At 39.2% G+C, this 25,903-nt stretch overlaps 1 protein-coding gene across 17 annotated transcripts in view; it reads right to left on the bottom strand.

Annotated features, from left to right (window-relative positions):
* The window catches only part of NRXN3 (neurexin 3), a 1,630,631-nt gene that overhangs the window by 890,581 nt on the left and 714,147 nt on the right, over window positions 1-25,903 (bottom strand). For all 17 annotated transcript variants that reach the window (XM_025391720.1, XM_025391722.1, XM_025391730.1 and 14 more), the window contains one exon: window positions 6,077-6,196. In XM_025391720.1, the coding sequence (XP_025247505.1) occupies window positions 6,077-6,196 (120 nt within the window). The remainder of the gene's footprint in view (window positions 1-6,076; window positions 6,197-25,903) is intronic.

Genomic DNA, 25,903 nt, shown 5'->3' with positions numbered 1-25,903 from the left:
AATCACTCTCTTAATATAAGAAAAAAAGATGTTGGTTAACTTAAATATAAATATCAAAATGCAACATAAATCTGCTAAAAAATAACTAGGAAATAAAATTGCTTAGTGCTAAAAATCAGACTGGTTGTGAAAACGCAAAGCAAGATAACCTAAATTCACACGCTCTAAATTAATAAAGCGACTGAAAGAAACATCTACTGTCAAATTGGCTATAGCTACTCCTACCAGGATGGGGAGCTGGGCTGGAAAATGATGGGGATGGGGAGTCATAGTCAATAGTCATGGAAACAGAGAAACTGAACTATGATGATGCTGCTAGTCATGCTAATTCTTATTTTACAAAGAAAAAAAAAAACCTAAGATGAGAACTAAGTGAGAATGGAGAATCTCTGGTGAAGACTGGGGTTCCAAAAGGAATCTGAAGATACAATTTTAAAGTCAAGTTGAGAGCTTTCAGAGAAATTTTGGATGAATTGACCTCCAGGATTGAGGGGTTGGGAAATTCTGCTCACTAGAAAATTAATTTTTTACAGCAAACAAAAGTGTTTAATGAGATAGGAGATAGCAGAGAGACTGAGCGTGGATGTGGATAAGTATAAGAAGTAAAGTTAATGGTAGATTTAAGAGCTTAGCCCAGGAACACAAACTGAGAGTTCACGACGACTCACACAGAAGCCGCAACTAAGAGTTGGCTAGGGGATGGGGAGAAGGCCATGTGGAATCAAATTAGAAAAGGAATTTGCTTGGGAGGTCGAGGCAGGTGGATTATGAGGTCAGGAGATCGAGACCTTCCTGGCTAACATGGTGAAACACTGTCTCTATTAAAACTACAAAAAAATTAGCCTGGCATGGTGGCATGCGCCCAGCTACTTGGGAGGCAAAGGCAGGAGAATTGCTTGAACCCGGGAGGCACAGCTTGCAGTGAGCTGAGATCATGCCACTGCACTCCAGCCTGGGCAACAAAGCGAGACTCCATCTGGGAAATAAATAAATAAATAAATAAATAAATACATAAATACATAAATAATAAATTGTCTTCACTGTGTGCTAAAGGAACTTATTCCTTTGTTGATGGAGACTTCAAAAAATAAGTATATTATTGCACCCGGGCAAAGCATGAGCAATTGCTGAAAGTTTGAAACCCATGCCAAATTAACAAAATACGTTTTTTGAAATCTGTGTGTCATTTAATCAATAGTAGCGACAGAAACCTTTCACTCATCTCCTCTGAATGCTGTCTGCAAACTGAACCTCCTTTCCACTTAAGGGGCAAATATATTCACACTTCACAGCAGCTTCTTTCAAAGTTCAGGGGAAAGAGAAGTAACTGGGGAGAAAGATAACAAGGCAAAACCAAGACTACTGAAAATTCCATACAAGGCAGGCAGTGTGCTAAATTACTGCATAATCACTATGAAATGTCATTATCACAATAAAATTGTAGATAAGTATCTTTCTCTTGCTTTAGAGGTTAGGACATTTATCTTGTAGAGGTTAAGCAGTTTGATCAAGATTCACGCAGGTGGTAAATGGTAGACCCCTGCATTGAACTCAGGTCTGCTAATTCCAAAGCCCATATCTTTATTAGTACAATGAACTGTCTTTGGAAAAAAGGTTTGACTTATTCCTCACATCGTTGCCCAAGAAAAGCAGTAGGTAGAATTTAACTGGTGAAATTTCCATGCAGAAGCTGTTGTAAGGAGTTCTTATTTCTTCCCTATGGCCCAGTATCAGAATGTCACTCCATCTAATTCATGGGTAATATATCCAGCACCTTCCCTAAAGCAGCAATGTTGCCTTGCCTCCTTGTCACACATTCACCTCCATATTTCACTGATGGCCAACAAGCAGTCCACAAACCAGCTCTTAGAGTGATGAAGGACGTATACTTATGGAAAATTCTGGCCACGTTCAAGCTGTAGCTTCCTATTCCTATGAAGCAACAGCATCTAGTGCATGAGCATGGAGAGTCCAGGGCTATACTGCCTGACTTTGCCTTCTGTCTCCAAGACTTCTTCACTGGGTTACCTTGGGGGAGTTATTGGATTTTTCTATGCCTCAGATTCCCATCTGTAAAACAGGCATGAATTTAGCAGGGTTAAATGTATCAATTCATGTGAAGTACTTCATAGAGTACCTATGGCTTAAACTGTGCACTACTGCTAATTATGCCACATTCATTTCCCACCCTTCCCCTGAAATGATTGAATCATGTTCTTTTCACTTATTATTTTTCTCTCTCTTTTTTTTTTTGGTGAGAATATGGGCTCTTTTTAAGTAGAAGCCACCTCTTGTGTCTTCCGTATGTCCCACAGTGGCTACCAGAGGGGTCTGAGCACAACCAGCTTTCCTAACTCCCGGGGGAGGGGCTTGTGCTTGAGACATTTGCTTTGGGGTCAAGGCTCGGGTCCTCACCATTTCTACACATGAGGTTCCTGGCCAAAACTAAGAGCTCAGCAAAAAAGAATAATAATGGGAAATGCTGAGAGGAAGCAAACTGACCTTTCGTGGCTCTCAGGCTTGAGAAGAGAAGTTAAGAAAACGAAGACTTATAGAGTACCAGTAAAGAATCTTCATATTTTGTCCACAATTCCCTAGCTCTACTGGTCCCACATCCCTTTCTCCACAATATCAGCAATTTTTAAAAGTGTGTAAGTATGGTATAAAATGCTTTATTAAAAAAAGTTTCTGGAACCCCCCCCAAAAAATTAGCAAATACTGCATACTTATCAATGATTTGCAATGTACATTAGCTTATTAAAGTCTCCTAATAAGCCTTGCAATAAAGAACTCCATTTCATTTTGTTTGACCTAACACTCCTCACTTCCGTTTTATCAAGTTTTTAAAAATTACTATGAGAAATACATTTTAAATGGAAAAATTTGCAAAATGACTTTGTACAGCTTGTTGCTATATATGCTATGTAGATAAGGACGGGAAAAGTCAACAAAAACCAGTGTAGTCAATTTTTTGTATTAGCAAGGGTAAGTTTTTGTACTAGCAAGAAGTTCTAGGCAGAGGAAGCAGTTCATGCAGCATTAGGCCCCAATTCTGAGGAGTATAACTCAATTTATGCTTGGTATAGTAATGTATTCTTAACAATAGAAACATAGATCAATCCATTATTATTAACTGTCAACTGAACTTAATGCTTTTCCAAGAATACAATCACATTACAATAAATGATAAACACAAGGTTGAGGAATATTTCTATCCTTGCTTTTGAATTCTTGTGAGTCAGACCTATTCTTTGCATCATTTCTATAAACTAGTTGAAATTGGACACACTGGGGGGGTCTTAGAGAACATTAAAGGGATTACTAAATAAGCCAATGAGATAGTACTTAATAACTTGAGGACTGTGGGTATTTTAGTTTCATTGCCTGATTTTATGACTTCTGTGAACAAAAATTAAAATTTCCCAACCCCTTATCACTGTAAAAAGCAATCCAAGATTGTAGCTCATAAGCAAAACAGCCCTTTTCCTCTCCCAAATTTCTTTATCCTTCTGGCTGCTTTCTTCCACCAGCAGTGAAGTTCAGGGGGTGGGGGAGGGGACATGTCTGAAAAGGAAAGAGTTTCATTAATTTCAAAAAATCAAATTACTGGATAACGGCATTTCGCGACTTAGCCCTGCTTTTTAATTATTAGTGGTAAAAGAAATTGCTATTCACAAATACCTTTATTAAAAAGTTTTCATAAAAGAATAATGACTGAGAGAGACACATTACAGTATCCTCAGCTCTGTCGTTTTTTATGACTATACTTTTGGAGTATTTATTTTCCAGGGAAAATGAAAGGAACTCACTGTCAGGAGAGATCAGGGTGAGGTCGCCATCTAGTGGCTGCTTTTCAGAAGCGGCTGTGAATCCCGTCACCCTTCAGAGACAAGCCCAGAGTGAGCAAGAGATGTGTGACTTATTACCAGGGCCTTTGCAGGATCCAGATGCACCAACAGTTGATACAGTTCTTGAACAATTAATTCAGGTTGGCTGTGGGCGCTACCTAGTGTAACCATTTGTACATCTCTTTAAAATGTTCATTTCAGAATGCAAATTTATGCTTCAGGCATGTAGACCAGGAACTTCACCTCCCACTTCTAAGTTATGTCTGTGTGTAATCGAAGTGTTTTGGATCATTGTGGTGGTGGTTCTGTTTGTCTCTGTTTTTGTGAGGCAGAGGTCAAGTGTTGTGGTCTACCTCCTGTAAGTTTCTCAGGAGACTTTAATAAGCGAATGCATTCCCCACCTCACTCCAACCCGTTCCATTATATTTTTCCCATATTGTAAGATAAATTATTTTCTTATGATGGATTTTGAAGTACAGCAAGTGGAATGATTTTGTGAAATCACACTGACATGGATTTGGAGCTTAATTATACAACATCCTCAAAGTTTCACGCCTCCTTTCTGTAAAAGGTAAGTGACATTAAGAACACTTACCTTTAAAGGCTATAGTGAATGATAGATGATTAAAGGAGCTGATATGCTTAACACAGCTAAGTTTCTAATGCCTACTGGGCACCGGATATGTGCCTAGATGCTCTTCCTTAATCCACAGGCTATCTGTCTCTACACACACACACCTGCACATGCACATACATATCTTACTATTATTTCCTGATTCCAGAAGTATAGAAACTCAGGCTCATGAATATAAAATTAAACCATAAGATCCCAAATTACAGAATATTCATGCTGGAAAAGGCCATAGAAATAACAGAATTTCAATTTTAAAAATGAGGAAATTAGGAAAAAGAGGTTTAGTGTATCTATCCCAAAGGCATAAAACATTTTATTGGCAATGATTGTATTAGACCCCCCGGGCCCCTGACTGTCTCATTCACAGAAGAAACCATCGAGATGGCTTAGGACACTGACTGCATTTAACAAGGCTCAGGAATGTTAACTTTCCTAATATCCTGCAAGTTAATGTCAGGGCCCACATCTGATGCCAACAGTGTTATATGTAATACCCCATGCTGCCCCAAGTCTTCTTTCCCATATGGATAAGAATTCTGCTTCATAGATGTGTCCTGCTCTTGAATATCAGAGAGGGAAGACTTATAAGATAGAGCATGTAAAATGGCACTTGATGATAGTCTCTCTCTTGTACCTCAGCCTTCATCAATTACATTCACCATCAAATTCAGGCTGAAGATCTACCTTTATAAACCATTTCTGACTTCTCCAGCCCAAATGGGTAATTCTGTCTTCTGACTGACAAATTATAATCTCACCCACCAAAATTAGAATCTCATTATATATTTTGGTCCTGTTTTCAAATACCAGAACCCTATGTATTCTGCTTGATTGGTTCATCATTTGAGGAAACAGGTAATCTCGTCTGTCTCCATTTTATCTTCTGCAATTCTAGCATGCTGCTGACATAGAACAGACTCTTAGGAAATACTTATTGATTGTGTGGAGCTCTGAATGTTTCTTTCCATACGAATGGGTGCATTAATTTATTCCTCACCCTTCTAAATGTAAATTCCACCAGGCCAAAGATTTGCTTGTTTGTTCACTGCTGTATTCTCAGTGCCTTATAAACTGGTGTGTGGTGAAGAATAGATAATTAATAATGATTAAATAAGTAATTAATTAAACCAAACCTTATTCAGCACCTTCTAAGTATCATGCACTGTTTTAGTACTTTACCTGTAATGTTCTGAATTTCTGGTTTGTCCGTCTCTTCTGCTAGAGAGTGATTCACTCACTGATGGAAGGAACTGGCATATGGGAGGATGATTGACATGTGATTTTTGAATGACTGAATAATAAAAGGATCTGTAGAACCCTACATCTGTTCTCCAGACACATACTCTATGCCTAAGGAGAGAGACCCATAAATATGTAGTTATAGTTAGCAGGTAATTTCCATAACGCACATTGATGAAAAGGGATTGTAAAATACAGAGGAAGACCTTCTTAGCCTTGCCTGAGTTGGTCTACAGAAAACACGATTTGTGACTTCTACTATGCAAAATAAAAGGTTTTGCAAAACACTGTTCGCTTACTGAATGACTGAGAGGACCATGAGAGAAGAGACAAATTTCACCATCGTCATACTCACCCTCAGCCACATCATCATCCACGGTTAACTTAAGGCTTTTTCCTCTCCGCACCACCCGAACGGTGTGCCACTCATTGTCATTGAGCTTCTGCCCTGCATACAGGGTCTCTGGTCCTTTGCCTAAGGATGGTAGTAAGTGCCAAAGTTAGAATCAATTCTCAAAGTACTGTTCATGCATCAGGGCTGTCAAAACCACACTGGTGCACATGAGCCAGCAGCACTCAAGGAATTATATTCCACCCAAAGTCCATTCGAATTTTACCAATCTAATGGATTCTTCTTAGGAGTCCCCATGTGCAAAAGTCTCAATTCAAACATAAAGTATAATGGCACAGTAATGAAAAAAAATTGTGCCTTCCTTTATCTCAGATATAAGGTTTTCAAATGCCGATGGCAGTAAGCAATCATTTACAGGAAGCTATAGTTAGCAGTCATTAATCTCTCAAAGTCTTAGAATCCAGATGCATTTCTTTAAGATAATAGGAAATTTACTGTAATATTTTTTCTTTAGAATAATTTGGCCATTTGGCATTATACACCAGTCTGGCTTTTAGAGAGTATCCACCAATAGGATGAGAAAAGGACTTTGCAACACATACTGTCTTAATTGACATTTCCATTAACACAGGGTCCTACTAGGATTCGCAACCATAGAAATCACAATAGTAAGCATTACAATAGTAATAATGTCAAGTTTTAAACCCTATCATAAATAATGCTCCTGAAGGGAATATGAGGGCCCCCAGACTTTTCCCATTGTTCATCATCCTCCAAAAGTATCCAAAGACCTAAAACCTGAAATGATGTAAAGTTCCAAAACTGAAACTTTTCAGGACAAAAGCATGACTAATATAAAGTTCCACAACTTTATATTATAAATAAATAGAGGAATAAACCAAGTTGTCCCAAAAGATCCATGCTCCAGATGTTCAAGCTAAGGTTCAACTGAACCCTATAAAGAATCAGGGGTAACAGGAATTGTACTTAGGGGCAAAAGATGGCAAGAGAGACACAGAGGCATTAAAACGATCCAGTTAATAAAGAAAGAAAATGTCACATTCTTTTAGGATGCATATCATTATTGATCTGAAGTATAAATTTAAAAGATAAAGAAGATTACATAGAAGCAGAAGATAGACCAAGTTTGCTCTTTCTAGGAGGATAGCTGAGCTCATGAAGAAAGATGCTGATTAAAATTTTTGAATTAGTCAGTCTATATGTGGAAAGTCCCGTTCCTGAAAATGACTAGGGAAAAAAAAAAGATACAGCATATAAGTGGCTAATATTTCCCTATGGATATATGTGAAATAGTTTAGAAAACCATATACTTGGCTCCAACATGTACTGAGCACAGGGCCGAGTGCATAGTAGGAGCTTTAATGAGTGCTTGAATAATCAATGTCTATGTAGGTCTGTTTCTATGGTAACCATCAATTAGGGTCAATATGTATTTATCTAAGTAATTTTGAAAGGTTTATTACGTAACTGTCACTAGCTACTCCTCCCTCCTATACATTCAAGACTGAAGATATTTTATATGGGGGAATATAAATCTCCAGGTAATTTCAAACTACACCTTTTAGTTTTGAGTAACTAGTATTCTTATTTTCTGCTGGTTATAAGAGTTATGGTAGTAGTTCAAGTTTGAAGGAATTCTCCTCTTGAAAAATAAACAGACTTTCAAAGTGAAAAAGTTTCTTCTAATTACAATGAGCACAGCAAATAACTTATATTTAATAATTTTCAGAATGCACCCAAAGCTCAAGTGCAACCCACATTGACAAGAATCTTGAACATTTAGTAAGGAAACCTAAAGGACCAAATGCCCTCAAAATTAGGGAGTGAAGCCGTAAGAGCAATGAATCTTAGGAATAACGTAACTCTACAATAAACCATTTTAGATTCCATCTCAGCTTCTCTTGCTTTATATGTTTGTCTCAATGTTACATAAAACGTATGTATTATAACAGAATTTCCCTACATTTTCAACGGATTAGATACCACTCTTCATTATCTTATTAAGTTCAGGTCTAAGATTGATTTAACAGTTGCCTTCACAACAGCCAACAGTGAGGGCATTGAAAGAAAATGGACCACATCATGTGGATGCTTTATAAAAAGAACAGATATTCCCAGAAAAAACAAATCTGTCTTTGGTTTTTTATGTTTTTATTCTCTTTATTCTACATGCAAATGCTTCAATACGAAAGAAAAAAGTAAAGAAAGACATGGAGAATATTAGCTATGAAGGCTGAACTGCTACAAGTATGGGCTATTTAAAACATCTTCTATAAGGTGGCATCTGTTCTTTAGGCAATTTTTGTACATCGCTTAATTTTTATGATTGGGGACAAGATAAGGGAAAATGACTAACACAAACATAGTAGTTTGGGAACATTGCTTCATTCGTGTCACATTACCTATAGAGTTATAAAACAAGCTTTCTTTCAGCCCAATGATGCTAACGTTTGGAGGTCCGTCAGCTCTTATGCTATCCTTGAGATATTCACAGTGGTCAGATTCAAACACAAATATTTAACTGTCCATTTGACTGTAAAACTTTGGAATGTGATGGCCAACGAATACAAATGTAAGAAAAAGAAAAAAAGAAAAAAGAAAACCCACAAAACTGAAGCTTCTCATGCCCTACTATTTAGTTACATTTGATACCTCCAACAGCAACAATTCATATTATTCTTAGAGTAGAAAAAACAAGATTCATACTTATCTCATCAAAGTGACATGGAATGGTATTTGATATTCATTTTCAAACAATAAATAAGTAAGTCCCAGTGGAATTTTGTAAAACTCCTGGCCTCCAGAAGTGGAGAGTCAATGGTATTTATCCTTAATCAAGTCAAAAGGTCAAGTCATTCTACAGAGGAAAAGTGATGTTTAAACTCAGCAGGAAATCTAGGCAAAGACAGAGGAGGAGCAAACCTAATCAGTAGCCCAAGAATAAAAGTGAATTGATAAGTAATGCAAGATGCAGACACAAGCTGAAGGTTGAAATATACAAACTTTTCAGGATGATCTGGTCTAGGGATTACTTTTTCTGGCCTATTCAAGCAAAAAACCCAGTGAAGTAGCATCAGTGAAACAATGAATGTAAAGAGTTCTTCATGTAAGCAAAGGATAGTTCAGACAAAAAGAAGAAAACACTGAAATTTAAAATGAAACTAGTGGGAACTTAAGAAAGATCTCAAAACCATCAACTTTCCTGTATTTTTATAACTAGGAAAGTTATGATCTGCAACTGGGTACATATTAGATATATGTAGTACACGTATTTTTCCCTTTTATAGTTTAAGTAATATTGATCACAAAAAAATCCTTTGATTCTCTTGAGGCTGCTTAAACTATCACTGATGGATCTAAGTAGAGAATATTAATAAATTATCTAAGACTCCTCAGTTGAATTTCCCAGGTAATGACACTCATGCCTGGAATAAAGATGCAAAAGATTTCTGGGATGCAGAACTTCGTAAAAATAGTGTTGAATTGTTTACTATTGTAGAACAGAGAGCCTCTAATGAATGCCCTGCGTAATACCAGCCAAATGCTCACACAAGCTATCCTTATTGAAAACTCATCTAACACCATCTCTTTGAGGTAAGGCTTTGTTTCACAGAAGATGACCTAATTCTTTGTTGAATGGAGGATACAAAATAAGATATCATGGACGAAATACAAAGACTAGATTGTTTTTCTTGACCTATCCTACAATAACCCTATGGAACCCTTACTTCTTTTAGAAGCCAGAACCAATAATGAAATCAAACAGAAACATTAGGAGATAATGCATTGCTGATTGCTTGGAGGAAGATGACACTCAGATATTATCAGATTTTTCCCTCTTTTGGCAGACAGAAAATCGGAGTGTATGTTAAAAATCTATATTTGAGCATTACTAAAAGCACACACCTTCATAAGGTGAACTGTGGATTTTAATTATTTTTAATTTATTTCAATTTTCTTAAAAACTAGACCGTTCATATGACATGAATTTGTTATTCCCCCCAGGAGCAATATAAGCAGCAAGACTACAAGTTACCCCTGACATACATGTGTTTGTCAATGTATTTCTAAGACCTGACCAAACCGACTAAACCAGATGGTTTTGCTCATACGCAGGGAGTAGAAATTCCTTCCATATGCCACAAAGCTCTGTTTCCAAAAGTGTATGGTGAACTATTGGAAACTTTTTTGCTTGGGTGGAGGTTGGGGAGGGAGGGGGTGATATCTCTATCACAATCACTTTGCTTTACCTGACCATCTTTCTATTTATTCAAGGAGGGAAATGAAACGGTAACTTGATTTCCCATCAAACTATGTTTCACATGAACCAAAACTTCTACAGTGTGTAAAATATATGAAAATTACCCCTTTAGAAAGGCATAGTGAAAGATGCATATAATTATACATCTAAATGATATGGTTAATAAATGCTCAAAGTGATGGACTGTGTTAGATTAGAAGGACATCAAAGATAAATCAAAAAAGAAAACTTACCTTTGCTTCCACCAGCACCTTTGGCTAGGCTAGCTGAGCTGTGACAAGCATTTCACTAAGCCCATAGCATCACACATTGTATTAGGCATCGTCCCCAGACAAAACAGATCAGACAAGTAAAAGCAGGGATGATAAGGAAAAAGAACAGGACTGAATGAAGAAGAGGAGGACAGAGAAGGAAAAAGGCGTTTTATGTTCTGTCCACAAAATTTCAGCTTCTGGTTGTTTTCTTTGGGTGTCTAACCCAACAGAGATTGAGGAGGTGTTTTGTTTGTTTTGTTTTGCTTTTACAAACTTAGTTTTAAAGCGTTCATTTTCAATGGAGAAAACATTTTAAATCATAATTTTTTTTAGAGCCAGTTTGGCAAAACACCTCAAATAGATCATTTCATTCTTTTTTTTTTTTTTTTTTTTTTTTTTTTTTTTGAGACGGAGTCCCGCTGTGTCGCCCAGGGTGGAGTGCAGTGGCCGGATCTCAGCTCACTGCAAGCTCCGCCTCCCGGGTTTTTACGCCATTCTCCTGCCTCAGCCTCCCGAGTAGCCGGGACTACAGGCGCCCGCCACCTCGCCCGGCTAGTTTTTTGTATTTTTTAGTAGAGACGGGGTTTCACCGTGTTAGCCAGGATGGTCTCGAACTCCTGACCTCGTGATCCGCCCGTCTCGGCCTCCCAAAGTGAATCATTTCATTCTTACTGGAGTACTTAAGGCTCAGGAATAGCTGTCATACCTCCTACAACAGGTGTGGAAGGTGCAGGGAGCTTTCTTGAAGTCTTCTACTGAGAAGTCTCCCCGGGAGGTGTGAGAAAGACAAGCGACCCAGCTATTTAGCCTGAGCACCCTCCAGGAGCCCCTGCTTCTACTTAAAACCTACTAAAAACACCACCAATATTTATCAGGCTTTAATAAGCAAACATACCATTGAGACTGCCACATATAGCGAGTTCAACAACGGACTACTCACCCCTTTCTCTGCACCTCATCCCCTGCTTCAGCCTCCCAGGGTATTAATAGAGTACTGTTACTCACCTCTGCCAAAGTTTTGCAAGACTATCTATTCACATCTTTCACAAATGCTAATTGAACACCAGAAGGCAACCAGACATAGTGGTCACATTCTGATGCTCATTCTGATCCTCATTGTGGAGGCTGAAAAGATAAACAAGACAGAAAGCGTCCTGCCTTACACAGTTTACAGTCTACTTTGGGGTGAGAAAATCTGATAGACTATACACAAATTAAGGAACATGAGATAATTTTAGATAAAGTTGAGTTCTGTCAACCCTATCTAAAATAAGACAGGGTAGTATGATGAAAAGTAGTTGGGGTGGGGAGTGAGGATTGAGGATTGGCTACTTTGTAGAATGTTCCAGGAAGACCTCTTTGAGGTGACTTCTCTACTCTTATGCTGAACACTTGGTTGGGTAGAAAGGTACTAAATAAGATGATCAGAGAAGGCTTCTCTGAGAAGGTGCATTTAGGAAGGAGCCAGTCATGCAAAGCTGGTGATATAGGCAGAGTCCAGATCACATGAAGTCCTAATGACATGGCACAGAACCTGAAAGCTCTTCAACACGTACTGGAAGCTCTTGGAAGGTTTTAAGTAAGGAGATTATATAATCTCAATTAAGTTTTGAAAATCACTCTGGTTGCTATAGGTATATTCGATCAAAAGTGAAATAATGGAAACAAGGAGATCTATTAGGAAGCTGTTAAAGACAAGAGATGAAAATGATTTAGGCTAAAACTAGGAGACAGTAGAAATGAAAGTTGTAAAATTTGGGATGTATTTTAGAGGTGGAGTCAACAGGACTTGGAGATTGGTTTGGGAGGTGAATTGGCAGTAGGAGAAGTAAAGAGAGAAATCAGTGTTGATTCCTAGGGTTTGTTCTGCCAAACTGGGTAGATGAAAATAGCCTCACTTAAAAGGGAAAGATTCCAGGAAAAAGTAAGACGTGATTGATCCTACTAGCCAGAGAAGGTTACTTCTGGTATCGTGTCTCTCCTGTGAGTCACACTTGATAACCAGCTCCTGGCAGCTTCCCCCTGCTGAGACGTGTGAATCAAAGTTCACTGCTTGCCTGATTTTTCTTAGAATAGTGTTAATTTGTACCTCAGGCCACCACTATCTATTGATGATGCCGGATTGTTGAGTGTTGCTATTTGCCCACCCACCTCCCTCCTTCCCTTTCTTCCTTTTTAACTTCCTTCCTTTTTTCCTTCTTTCTTCCTTCCTTCCACCCCTCTCTTTCTTCTTTTTGTCTTTCCTGCATGGTTTCTGTTATGTGCTCTAACCCATGCCTTAAGACTAAGAACAAAGAGTACCCCTAACATTACAAAGCAAACACTGGCAGCCCATTCAATAGCATCTCTAAATTGTGATCACAGTGTAAAATGAACCCGTTCATCTTGGCTGAGAGAATGGAGCATCTCAATTTTGAAATGGAATGAATCTGGGGCAGATATATCTCCAAAGAAACAAATGGCTCCTCAAAAGATGAGAAAGAATATTGTCCCCAGTGTATTCCCAAACCTCTACCTTAAGCCATAAATTTACAGCAGTGCTCAGCAGTGGTAAGCTGGGGACAGGCTCAAGCTTTCTTATGATAATCTCTCTCCATGAAACCACTTTTCAAGAGATAAGGGCAATTTTCTCAGGGACAGGCAGAAAGATCCCTTTGTGAATATTGATTCTACTCTTGTTTTTAAAAAACGTTATAAAATATACTGGAAATTTCTTCACTTTTCCAATGGTATAATTAATACAAATTAGATTTCTTATAACGATTTTAGGTATTATAGTGCTTTTGAGTTTGATTGTGTGATCTTACTGTTTAGCACTAAAGTCACAGATTTTGAAGCTGAAGGTGATTGAGCTAAAGAGATTCTAACCAGGACATGCCATAAGACCTGCTCCCTACCATCCCCTAATAAATTTCTAATTTAAGTCTGTTTTCTTGTGAATTGACCTTTTTGCCCTAGCATGCAGAAAAAAATATATATCCAATTATGAATTGAAAGGTCTAGTACATTAATATTAATTAATATTTTGCTTTAAATAGGAATTAAGGAAGGCAAAATACAGCTTACGTTTGTCTCCCTTTATTACTTTTATAACCTTTCTATCTGCAGCCATCCCTCTCAGCCTTCCCTGACCCTCCCAGCTGAGAGTTCACTGCTTCAGTAATTCAATAAAAATTTTATTTGGCAAATGGCCACTCTATTCCTTGTATTGTAGTTTTTTTTAAAAAAAAAAATTGGCTTATATGCCCTTTGAAGTCGAATATGCTACCTTTGTAATCCCCAAAAACTAAGTATGGTACATTGCACTAAGAAGGTGCCCAATGTATTAGAAAAAAACTAGTGAGCGAATAAATAAAACTGAATAAATTAAATAAACAAATGAGTGGGTGGGTTGAGGGAGAGAGAAGAAATGGAAGGGGGGCTGCAGGGAGCTGCGAACTGTATTTTAGTAATAGGACAGATTCGACCAATTCAGGAAAGTAGTCCATATAGTAGTAAATACATATAATTGAATTAATAAGTGAATACATAGAAATGGATGTATAAATTAAAGAAGAGTAAATTTATGGAGGGTAGAGTGGGAGAAGGAAGAGGAGCAGAAGGATCTTGGCAGTAGAGTGAATTAGACAAATTTGGAACCGAAAGATATCAGGCAGCAGATATAAGTGAAGTCACTAATTTTCCTTTTAATATATATTCTTCCTGGCCAGAAGAAAACGCAGCTTTCTGGGGAAGTGATAGGGGAATGAAAGTAGCATGTATAAAGAACTACCAGTTGCTCTGCACACGTAGTCTCATTTAGTTTTGTAGCATGCGGCTGATATACTATATCCTAGCTTTACAAATCAAGAGGCAGAGCAAAGCTCTGGGACCTGTCAAGCTCAGCAGCTGTGGGACTCAAACTCTAGTCAGCCTGTCTGAAAAAATCCTTCCACTCAGGTTTGTTCTCACAGTTTCTCCATGTTTACATCCCTGAATTGTTCTGTCTCAGGACTGAAAGAGGAATAGGGTGAGGCTGGGTAAAGGGCATGGAGGATATGGGAGACTATTGCTAATTATGAAACAGAAAATCTAATTCTAGGAGGATAATGAAGAGTATAACCTGGCCTTTTTTTTTTTTTTTAAAGTATTTGTAAGACCAGGTTACAGGCCTACCATACAGAACCTATTAATAAAGCAAAAAAAAAAAAAAAAAGAAAAAAGAAAAAAGAAAAGAAAGTTAAATGTGTATATTATAAATGAAAGTGACTATGAAAAATATCATCATATTTGTATTTGCTTGCAGCAGACCCTGCATCATGTGCCGCCTGGCATCATATTCCCTCAGCCAATGTCAGATTTCAGCCACTGCAGCAGGTGACAGTTATTGTGAGCTCAAAGTTTGATGGTCCCCCACTTCAAGCATGGCCAGTCCTTGGGCCTTCTCTAAAACTAGGGTACCTGCCCTGCCTGCAAGAAAGAGCAACCAAGAAATGGGAGTGAGGGTGAGAATACCCTAGGGGTAAATGTCAAAGAATGGGGAGTGGGAGGGAGTCCATGAATAAATACTCCAACCTCCTATGTTTTAAGCAGAAAATTCTGGGAGGCATTCACAGCAACGCCTTCATCTCTCCCACCTATGCAGTGCTTAGAGCAGGAATCTTGACAGTGGACACTCACACTGGTGTTTCTTTCTGCATTGCTTACCCTCCCTGCTCCTTCACTTCTGCTTTTGGGGACCACTCCCGGATAAACTCTCTCACCTAAGTCTTTGTCTCAGGCTTTGCTCTCAAGGGAAGTCAAACTAAGATAAAACCTACATAGCACTCAATCATGTCCCACGCAGTAACTCAAATGTTACAGCAATCGCATGAGGTAGGTAACATCAATTACCTAGGATGAGATTAAGAGGTTAAGTGACCTGCCCAAGATCACAAGCTATTGAATTGTGAAATTAAATAAAGAATCCAGTCTTTCTGATTCCACAGATAGATTGCTTCCCATTAACCTAGATATCTGCCTGTCCTGACTCCACAGGTAGATCACTTCCCATTAACCTAAATAGCCGCCTAGAGTCCATGAAGCCCACAGAGTACAGAAGGCAGTAGTCTGCTGTCAGCACTCAGGGCAGGCTGAGGGACCATGGTTGTAAATTACCAAAAATTGACTAGACTCCTGGGGTTGTGAGGAAGTGGCATAGGTCTCTAAGCACAATCGCACAGCTCTTCACTCTGAACCATGGAGGACTTTTGAGAACTCTAATTTGTTAATTTGTCTAATTCACTCTACTGCCAAGAATGAGGTTACCATCATTCTTAAATAGCGTAAGTCTATTCAAGCGAGAATCTAAGAGATATGCTCTTGATACCCAAAGACCCTTCAGGCTCTATCTGACATATTCTGGATGAATATCCCGTCTGGATGGGGGACTTTATGTATAGATATAAAAATACAGTCATTGGATTTTAGAAGTATCCCAAGACAAAAAGTTCTGGGAATATGGCATTTTCAGATCAACCTCCATGGTGTTTGCAGTACCTCCTTCCTACAATAGAAAGTACTAAATACAAAGTAAAAATGGGAAAAGAGGGATATTTGCAGCCTCTTTGGCATGGTAATTACAAGGCCTATCAGCTTATGAGCTTGATGGCATTAGCTGATCACCCACTGTGGACAGAGGTAGCTGCCACACAGAATGGTCTTACTCCTGGATAAACTCTCTTATCCTCTTAACATCTGCTGTATGCAACTGCAAGACCCAGGAGGCTGGATTAGCAGAACTATCACTCTATTCTGGTTCTTGTTAACTAAGATGATGAGATTCGTCCTTCCTAAAATAATATGTATGTAGGTTTGAAAAGTTGAGAAATTATAGCTCTCCATCTCACTAGAAATATCATATCCTTATAGTTCCCACAAAAATAAAACTTGCAAGACATGCACATAGAGAAAATAATTAAAACCAGAACATCAACAGAAATAAATCAAGTGTCTTTCAATTCAAATGTATTTGTTTCCCCTTAAGTAAGACTTAAATGCAACTGGCTCCTAATGCAGCAAGCCTGGCCATGTATGACACATGCAAAATTGACTATGTTGGCAAACAGGACTAATTTCCATGTGCTGTCTTCATGCCTTTTTGCAACAGCTTGGGCATAGCACAGATGTAAACTTCAAACTGCTGACTGCCTCCTCCCTGCACCCTGAATTCCTCATTAACTTGGGACATCAAGCGAAGAAAACTGTTCCTACCTAAGAGAGTGAAATTACCACCCCACTTTCAGACTGTATAAAAAAGGAGGGGTTTAATTTAAAAGTTGATGACCTACTAGACAGGTGTTCTGAAAGTTTCCAGGGTGCAAAGATGAAAAAGATACACTCACTGTTCTAAAGGGGCTTAGAGTCTACTAGAGGAGTTGAACAAATAAAAACCAATCATGTGGAAGAAGAGGTACAGAGGTATCCACTAGATACCCTGCTGGTGGGCACTCAGGCCATCTGGAAGTCATCAACTGTCTGTTCCCCTTCACATTCTTCATGCAGGATTATATAGATTCCATAAGGTATAGACCAAGACCTTTATTTCTGTATCTTTCTCAACTCTAAATAGCACTGTCCTTGGCATGCACATTGGATTCTCAAATAAAGAATTAATGTCTTCACATACTTGCACAAGACCCTATCAATAACAGATCACCAGACAATAGTCATAAGACACTATTCTAAGTGCTTTACCTATATTAACTTACTTAATACATCAATCCCATAAAGTTGCTGTAGTTGATTATATTATTTTTGACAATATTTGCTGTCCTTTCCTATCAGCCTCTTCCAAATAGGTCCACCCTTTCTGGAGGGTTACATTGCCTGCCTCTTATGTCAGGCATTTTGCATGACGTCCTTCACAGCCAAGAAAATGTGAGCAGAAATAGTGTGAACCACTTAGAGGGTCTGAGGGCCACCACATGGCTCTGTTAGCTCTCTTTCCTTGGCCACAAATCCAGGATGTGACAAATTAGAGCTGCCTCTTCAGGCAGGGTCCAGAAATGAAGAGGCAAGAAGAAGCACTGCAGCAGAACTAGGATGAATGTTAATGCTGGTGGTAAATAAAGCTCTGCTCATTTAAGTCACTAGGATTCCAGGGAGGCATCTGTTACTGCAGCATAACTGAGCAGAGCTGACTAACACATGGGTCCCAGTAACAACCACATTTTACCCTTGAGAAAACTGACACAGAAAGAAGTTCAGTCAATTGCCCAATGTTGCATAACCTAATTTCTGCGGACTAAACCTGGGCAGCCTCGTTCCATTTTGCCCTTAACTACTACACTATGTAGCCTCCATTAGCCAAGAGATGTATCAGGGATGGTTCAGAGATGCAATGACTAATTCTCATGGTGAAATGTTTTCCACAGGCCCTACAGGATAAAGAGTACAAAACTATTAAATAAATACATACAGTGGATATGCCTTTAATTTCTGAGTGCACAGAAAATGAATAAAAGCAGAGGAAAAAAAGGCCAGCTAAAATGATATAAGAAAGAAACATATCCAGAAAATGATGGGAGAACACAGATTAAAAGAAATTTTAATATTTGTCAAACTGCTCAGAGACAAATACTTCTTCTGGAAAAAAGAAAACCCTTAATATTTTTATCGTTAAAATGCTGCCAGAACACAAAATCTATGAACGTGTTTAGAAGCATGTAGTTTGGAAGCAATCTGCTTATTTTTGTATATAATAAAATAAATACTTCTGTTTGTGATAACTATAGGATAGGAAGTAACACACGTCACCCGGGGGGATGTCATCTAAATGCATAAAATAGTCCTGTCATTTTAACTTAAAGATTTTTCAGAGCTGTTAAGGCACCATCTAGGCCAGTGGTTCTCACATTTAAAACTTCATAAGAAACATATGAATAACGTTAATAGTTTGAATTTCAGGGCTCTAGTCTCAGTATTTCTGATTCACAAGATCTGGGATGGATTCTATGAAGTGGCATTTTAATAAGATTCCTGATATTCTGGATGCAGGTGGTATTACTTTCCTAGGGATGCTGCAGCAAATTATCACAAACTTAGTGGCTTACAACAAAAATATGTTCTCTTTCAGTTCTGGTCAGACATCTAAAATCAAGGTGTGAGCAGGTCATAAACACTCTAGGGCAGAATCATTTTTGTCCCTTCCTACTTTCTGGGGGTTTCCCACAATCCTTGATATTCCTTGGCTTATAGAAGCATTCCTTCACTCTCTGTCTGTTTTCACATTGCCTTCTTCTCTGTGTACCCTCTTCTGATAAGGACACCATCATAGGAATCAGGGACCACCATAATCCAGTATGACCTCATCTTAACTAATTGCATTCACAAAGACACTATTTACAAATGAGGTCACAAGGCTGAGGTTCCAGGTAGACATCGAATTTTTAGGAAACAATACTTAGCCCACCACACAGGCGATTCTCAGACCACTTTTCTGAGAACAATAAAGAATAATCCTTCATTTTACTAAAGCAAATCCTGAGTCTCTGCACCTAGGGGAAGGAATTTCCCATGACCACATAAGTACAACTGAGATCTGACTCCCAGTCCAGTGCTCTCTGCACTGTTAACTGGTGCCTGTGGTTCTACTGGTGGCTTGCATTTTTGTAAACAGAAGTGAAAAGATCATTCTCAGATAATTTTGGTCTGCATACCAGGAGAAATTAAGTGAAGAACTGAACTGCATCAGACTCCACTCCATTAGCAAATTCCGTTTCCCAAAGTTGATGCTTCTGAAATTCCAGATAATTTGGCCAATCTTTATTGTTCTGCAGGTAGTTCCACTTCCGTCCTAACCCAACCTGTAACTCACGGGGAAACTCTGGAATGTCTCGCTCACCACCTGCCATCTTCTCACCCTTCGACTCCCCAGTCAGTATCCCTCATGGTTCATTTCAGGCTGTTGTAAACTATTCTTCAGTTATCCATATCCCCAACCAGACTGGAGGCACCTTGAAAACCACGTCTAAAACGTCCATGTCTGCATCTACACGCTCAGATGTTTGTTGAGTAAATAAATGAAATCCCTTCCTTACAAACTTAACCCAAAGTTTTGCTTCTGTTACTAGAGTAAGGACCCCACCACCTTGTCCAAGACTAAACTCTCCTCTGACTCCACTTCCTATCCTTTTTCTACATTCTTTGAGAGAGATGTATATTTTAACAGTGATCTTGCTTCTTTTTTAAACCTCAGACTTTTCCTGTTAGCTTTCTTTAGGCACCTTCAAATTTCACTCCACTCACAGAAGCCCTTCTCATAACCCTGCCTCTTTCCCTTGCTTTCTCCATTCACCTTGACATTTTAGAGTATCCCACCAGCGTGCTCCCCCTGCCCCAGACTTCACAGAGCCCCCCATGACTGCTGCTGAGCCCAGGTTCCTCTGCTCTCCAAGCCCTCCCCACCAACCTTTTGGCAGCTAGTTATTTTCTCTGCTGTTCTATCTGGTTACTAGTAATCTGCAAATCGCCAAGCATAAGGAACATTTTCCAGTCCTCTTCATCACCATTAAGCTTCAGCAGCCACTCCCATCTTCAATGACACGGCTGTCTCATGGTTTTCCCACATGTATGAATTTTTTTTTTCTTTTTTCTTTTTCTTTTTTTTTTTTTTTGAGACAGTCTCGCTCTGTCTCCCAGGCTGGAGTACCGTAGTGCGATCTCGGCTCCCTGCAAGCTCCGCCTCCCGGGTTCATGCCATTCTCCTGCCTCAGCCTCCCAAGTAGTTGGTACTACAGGCGCCCACCACCACGACTGGCTAACTTTTTGTATTTTTAGTAGAGACGGGATTTCAGCCTGTTAGCCAGGATGGTCTCGATGTCCTGATCTCAGGTGATCCGCCCGCCTTGGCCTCCCAAAGTGCTGGGATTACAGGCGTGAGCCACCACACCCGGCCCCACATGTATGAACTTTCATGAGCAACCTCCCCTCCCTGCCTCTTCCCCTGTCTATTACTTAATTCTAGGGTTCCCCAAAGTTCCAGCCTCTCATTTCCTTCTCTACACATGTGTTGCTCCCTGAACCATCATCATATAATTTGAATTTAATTTTTGATTCATTTTTTTTTTTTCTTTCCTCGGCTCTGTTTTTCTATTTCAAATTTCCTCTACGGTATCTCTCAGACATCTCCTATTTCCCCAACCCTCCCTCTCTTCCAACATCTCTCTTAAGGTCATCCCCTCAGAATATTTGTTTCTTTTCCTTTTTTAACTGAAATACAATAATTGTACATACTTACAGGGTAAATAGTGATGTTTTGATACACATAATATATATTGATCAGATCAGAGTGATTAGCATATCCATCATCTCAAATATTTATCATTATTTGTTTGGGAACATTTAATATGTAATATGTTCCTTCTAGCTATTTGAAACTGTATATTATTGTTAACTTTAGTCATCCTGCAGCTCTCTAGAGCACTAGCACTTATTTTTTGTATCTAGCTGTAATTTTGAATCTTTTATCAAATCTCTTCCTATCCCTCATTTTCCCCCTCCCCCTTCCAGCCTCTAGTATCCTCTGTTCTACGTTTGATTTCTATGAGATCAACTTTTCTATTCCTTTCTGTATGTTCCTGGTACTACTGCCCCATTCTGATATATTCGGAAAATTTTTAGGTCCCAATCCTACTTGAATAAATCATTTCAAATACCTATTTCAATGAATATTTTTATGTGTTTTTCCAAACCTTTTCTTTCCTTTTTTTTTTTTTTTTTTTTTTTTGAGATGGAGTCTTGCTCTGTCGCCCAGGCTGGAGTGCAGTGGTGCGATCTCGGCTCACTGCAAGCTCCGCCTCTCGGGTTCATGCCATTCTCCTGCCTCAGCCTCCCGAGTAGCTGAGACTACAGGCGCCCACCACTACGCCCGGCTAATTTTTTGTATTTTTAGTAGAGACGGGGTTTCACCCTGTTAGCCAGGATGGTCTCAATCTCCTGACCTCGTGATCCACCCACCTCAGCCTCCCAAAGTGCTGGGATTACAGGCGTGAGCCACTGTGCCTGGCCCTGTTTTTCCAAATCTTTCATGTCTGACATATGGGCTCCGATATTCTTCAGCTCTGAAACACTCACTGTGGCTCCCAAAGCTGAAGGTAGAGGCTCAGTGTCAAAATAGGAAGAGTTAAGAGTCAGAGACAGGGCTTCTGAAGGTTATAGGTGAGACTAGGGTGAATCAAGAACAGGACTTTGGAAGGTTGGTAAGAAGCAGGTTGGTAGAGAGGAAGAAAGGGGACTATTTGGGAGGTTTGAAGGATGTATGGTGAATCCATACTTGAAGGGAAGAACTCTGTGGTCTATATTCTGTTAGGGTAACTCTTCTTATGTTGGCTCCAGAGCCCACACTCTGAGCTACTGTGCCGTATTGGTTCCCCACCACACTTTCCACTAAGACGACCTATCATCTCCAGTCCAACATTGGTCTACTGTGGCTAGGACACAGTCTCACAGTTCTCTCTACTTTCTGGCCTAGAAGCAAGCTTTTTCAGATTTTCAAAGATTCTAAATGATGCCTCCTCTCTACACCCGTTTAGCTGGTGGTGGTTCTTTCTAAATACAAGCACTGAAATCGGGTCCTCGCCACTTCAGGGGCTAATTGGACAATCCCAAAGATGGCATGGGGTGCTAGAGAGAATGACTGTGGGAGACAGTGGGGATAATGAGGCATAAAGTCATTGCTACACTTTGTACTGAGACTTCATATTTAATCCTCAGAATACTGGGAAGTAAGCATTATTATCCCATTTTACAGATGACAGCAGTAAGAAACAGGGATGTTCAGTTATCTCAGCCAACAGTAAATAGCTAGTAAGTAGATCCAAAGCCAGGCTTATCTGGGTTTATATAAAACTGCCTTCTGGATGGATGATGGATGTGTGAGTGATGGGTAGGACTTCAGATCAGACCTCCATAACCAATGGTGCTTCTGAGGGAGTAGGAGTGAAGGCTTGGGAAAAACAAACTGGTAGAGGAACGAGAAATGCTTCTTGGAACTGATATTTAGACTTGGTGAGAATGGGGGTGGCTGGGTGAGGCAGCAGGGGAATTTTGAGAAGCACCATGAGTAAGGAAGGGTGAATCCCTGCCAGCCCTAGATCAAGCCACTGGAGAAGGGGACATTTGTATATGGGGGTAGTTGATTATACGGTGAGCTTATATTGACTGGGATCAGCTTGTAATGTCTGTGAGAACTCAATGTCCCCCAGTTAGATGCAGGGTGGGTCATCCTTGTCTCAATAACCTGACTTTCTACTTCTCATTGATTTTAAGGTGATGCTGGCTATGAACTCCACGAGGCCAGTGATTGTGCCTGCTTTTTTCAGAATCTAGTTCAAGGCCTAGACATGGTAGTTACTTGACATGCATTTATATGAATGTATTTAAATACAGCTTATGGACATTGAAATTCAAAGTGTGAATTGACTGCCATCCCCTAACACAGAAACAGGGAGAAAATGTGGTTATGTGCTTATTACAACTAATTATCCTGTTTGAGGCTACATATGCTCCTACTGAATCATAATCCTAGCTACCATTTATGCAGGGTTGTGAACTGATCCAGTTCTCTTGGGACCAGTGGAGAACAAGTTCTAATTCATGGCTTGATACACATTAGGTACCCAACCGATCAGTGCTACTTGCTGCTATTAATAATTTATGAAAACATGTTTCAGTGATTTATAAAAATCTAGTAATGGCAGTACATGGTAGTTGGGGAGAAATGTTCAAGGGAAGAAATAAGGGGGAAAATATCCCATATAAACTGAATTTCTAAATGACAATTATAAAAATAATTCTATTCAAGGAACAAATATCTGCCAAACTGTTGTACAATAACATTTATTTGTTATTACTCATTAACTCAACAACTCATCAAATATTTACTGCTTATTTATAACCCACTGGACATTGACTAGTGGCTGGAGATAAAATGAGAAATATATTATGATCCCTGGATCAAAGTTTCTTACAGTCTAACGGAGTAGAGAGTGATATAAAAATGGAATACAATGTTTTAAGTGCTTTAATACTAGTATGAATTCTTTACATTATACCTAAGGAACACAGGGAAAGAGAGAAGCTGTTTGGGAGTGTGTGTGTGCATGTACACATGCACATTTGGGTCTGAGTTTGGGGTTAGGAAGATAATGGTGTTCAAATAATACTTGTTAGAGAAAGCAACGTTTATGCTTTTTAATGAATGCGCAGGAACTAGTGCTCCAGGTAAACAAGAGGTTTTAAAAACGACCATGTATGAAGATTAAGAGAGCATGCAAGTTCAGCGAATGTTGAATAGTTCCAATGTGGTAGGGAAGTGGAGGGCATTTTTATGAGAGGGAGGAAATGAGTCTAAAGAGATAGCCAGGAGGAGATTGTAAGAACCTGTTTATAAGAACCTGCTGTCCTGAAAACTTTGTATTTTATCTCCTAGATCAAAAGGAACTCTTAAAATATCTTAAACGGGCTGCAATGTGTGTTGGCTGCATTATTTAAGATTATTCGATTTTGTTATAGCAAGCAACAAAAAGTTGGATGGAACTTATAGAATGGGTTAAAGTGTAGGGATCAAATTGACAATCTCTGAGACCTGTCAGACATAGAGAAAATAAAAAGAGCACATGTGTGCTGAACAAAGATAAAAAGGATGAAACAAGAGAGTTACTTGCCCATAGAAAGGGATGAAAGTACAGAGTACATCTTAAATATTTATGAAGCTCAGACCATCTCTGTTGACACCTTCATCCCTAAGTGGGTCAACCCATCGGTGACATTAATTTTGGTCCCATTCTGGCCCCACATTTGCTCTGGTTGATACATAGAGATAAAACATATCTGGTCACCAGGCTAATTGGCAAGTGATAGCTATGGCCAGACATACTTGCCCTTGTGTCTCTCCAGGAGGGCAATGGTGTAACAGAACCAGTGTTTCCCAACTGTCATATCCCTTTCTTAATCTCAACTCTGGCTCTTGTAACTACTTCATCAGCAGGGAAGACTAACACGGCAGAGGGGGAAGCAAGGTAGTTGAACACTGTGTAACCAAGGATTGAGATATGGTAGTCTTTCTATCACATTTGCACACTCTTCCGTGTTCACTGAACCAATCACTTTCCTCTTGATTTACGCTTAAAGTGTACTTTAAATTGATTTAATAAAGAATTTATAATTTCACATCTTAGTTTGGTCTAGGAGACTTTTTGTTCCATGACCTCTGGGGCAGCCCACTTGAATGTACCTGGAATGTCAAGGTGATTTTCTACATGCTGCTGGGAATGACAGTGTCAGATTACTGTCTTAGAAAAATCACTCTGGACCTTCAAATACAAAGTCTACGTGGCTGGGGTGTGGGTCTGGAAGCAGAGAGAACAACTCCTGACTTCCTCTTACAGCCAAAGATATGTGACATCTATTTCAAAAAGATGGTTTAAACAAGATTTAGAAGCTCCAGGCACACAAAAGAGAAAATGTCCTAAGAACCAAATTCTTTACTGTCAAACTAAAATAAACTCAACTTTTAAAATTCCACAAAGTCAGTGCAAAAACCACCTAGAGGAAAAAAAATCCTAATGTCAAATAAAAAAAAGGTTGAGATTTCTCCACATTCACGTAGGATTATCCAACCTTCCTGGTGCACTGATGGTGTCAGGAGAGTTTGCAGAGATAATAGCCCACCATGATTACAACATAATTCTATAATCTCTCATGTGGCCCCATAGGGTGCCCCTAAGAAACTGAAGCCAGCAAACTAAAAACACCAGGTAAAGGAAATAGCTGAATGATCATTCAAATGCCTCACAGTAAGTAGTGAGCCAGCAGGGTGTGAGAAAGAACATAGGATTTTGAGTGAGCCAGACATGGCTTTAAATTTCCGCTCCACTAGGTACTCGCTGTGTGACCTTGGACAAACATCTACATATCTCCAGGCTCAGTCTCTCAAAGTTACAAAATGGAAATACTCATAATCACTTTAATCAAGGGGATATGGTAAGGAATAAGTGAACTAGCATAGAGAATGTGTCCAGCATAGGATCTCCTCTGTATTCATCCTTTCTATATTTAATTCCATGAAGATTAATAAATGAATGATTCACAACTCATATCCTGGCTATTCCAACAGCCTACCCGGATGCCAGTAATAATTACTTGTCTAAATGTTAACTGTTTTCTCTGTTTCTGACTTATAACAATGTTAAACACACGTTCCTTTAAGCAACTTAATGCTAGTAGGTTGCTAAGGCAACTTCCCTAGAAATAAGCAAGGCCAGCATTGTATCA

Source organism: Theropithecus gelada, chromosome 7b (assembly GCF_003255815.1).
Source record: "Theropithecus gelada isolate Dixy chromosome 7b, Tgel_1.0, whole genome shotgun sequence".
In the NCBI taxonomy this organism is placed as follows: Eukaryota; Metazoa; Chordata; class Mammalia; order Primates; family Cercopithecidae; genus Theropithecus; species Theropithecus gelada.
This window is presented reverse-complemented; position numbering and strand designations above follow the sequence as displayed.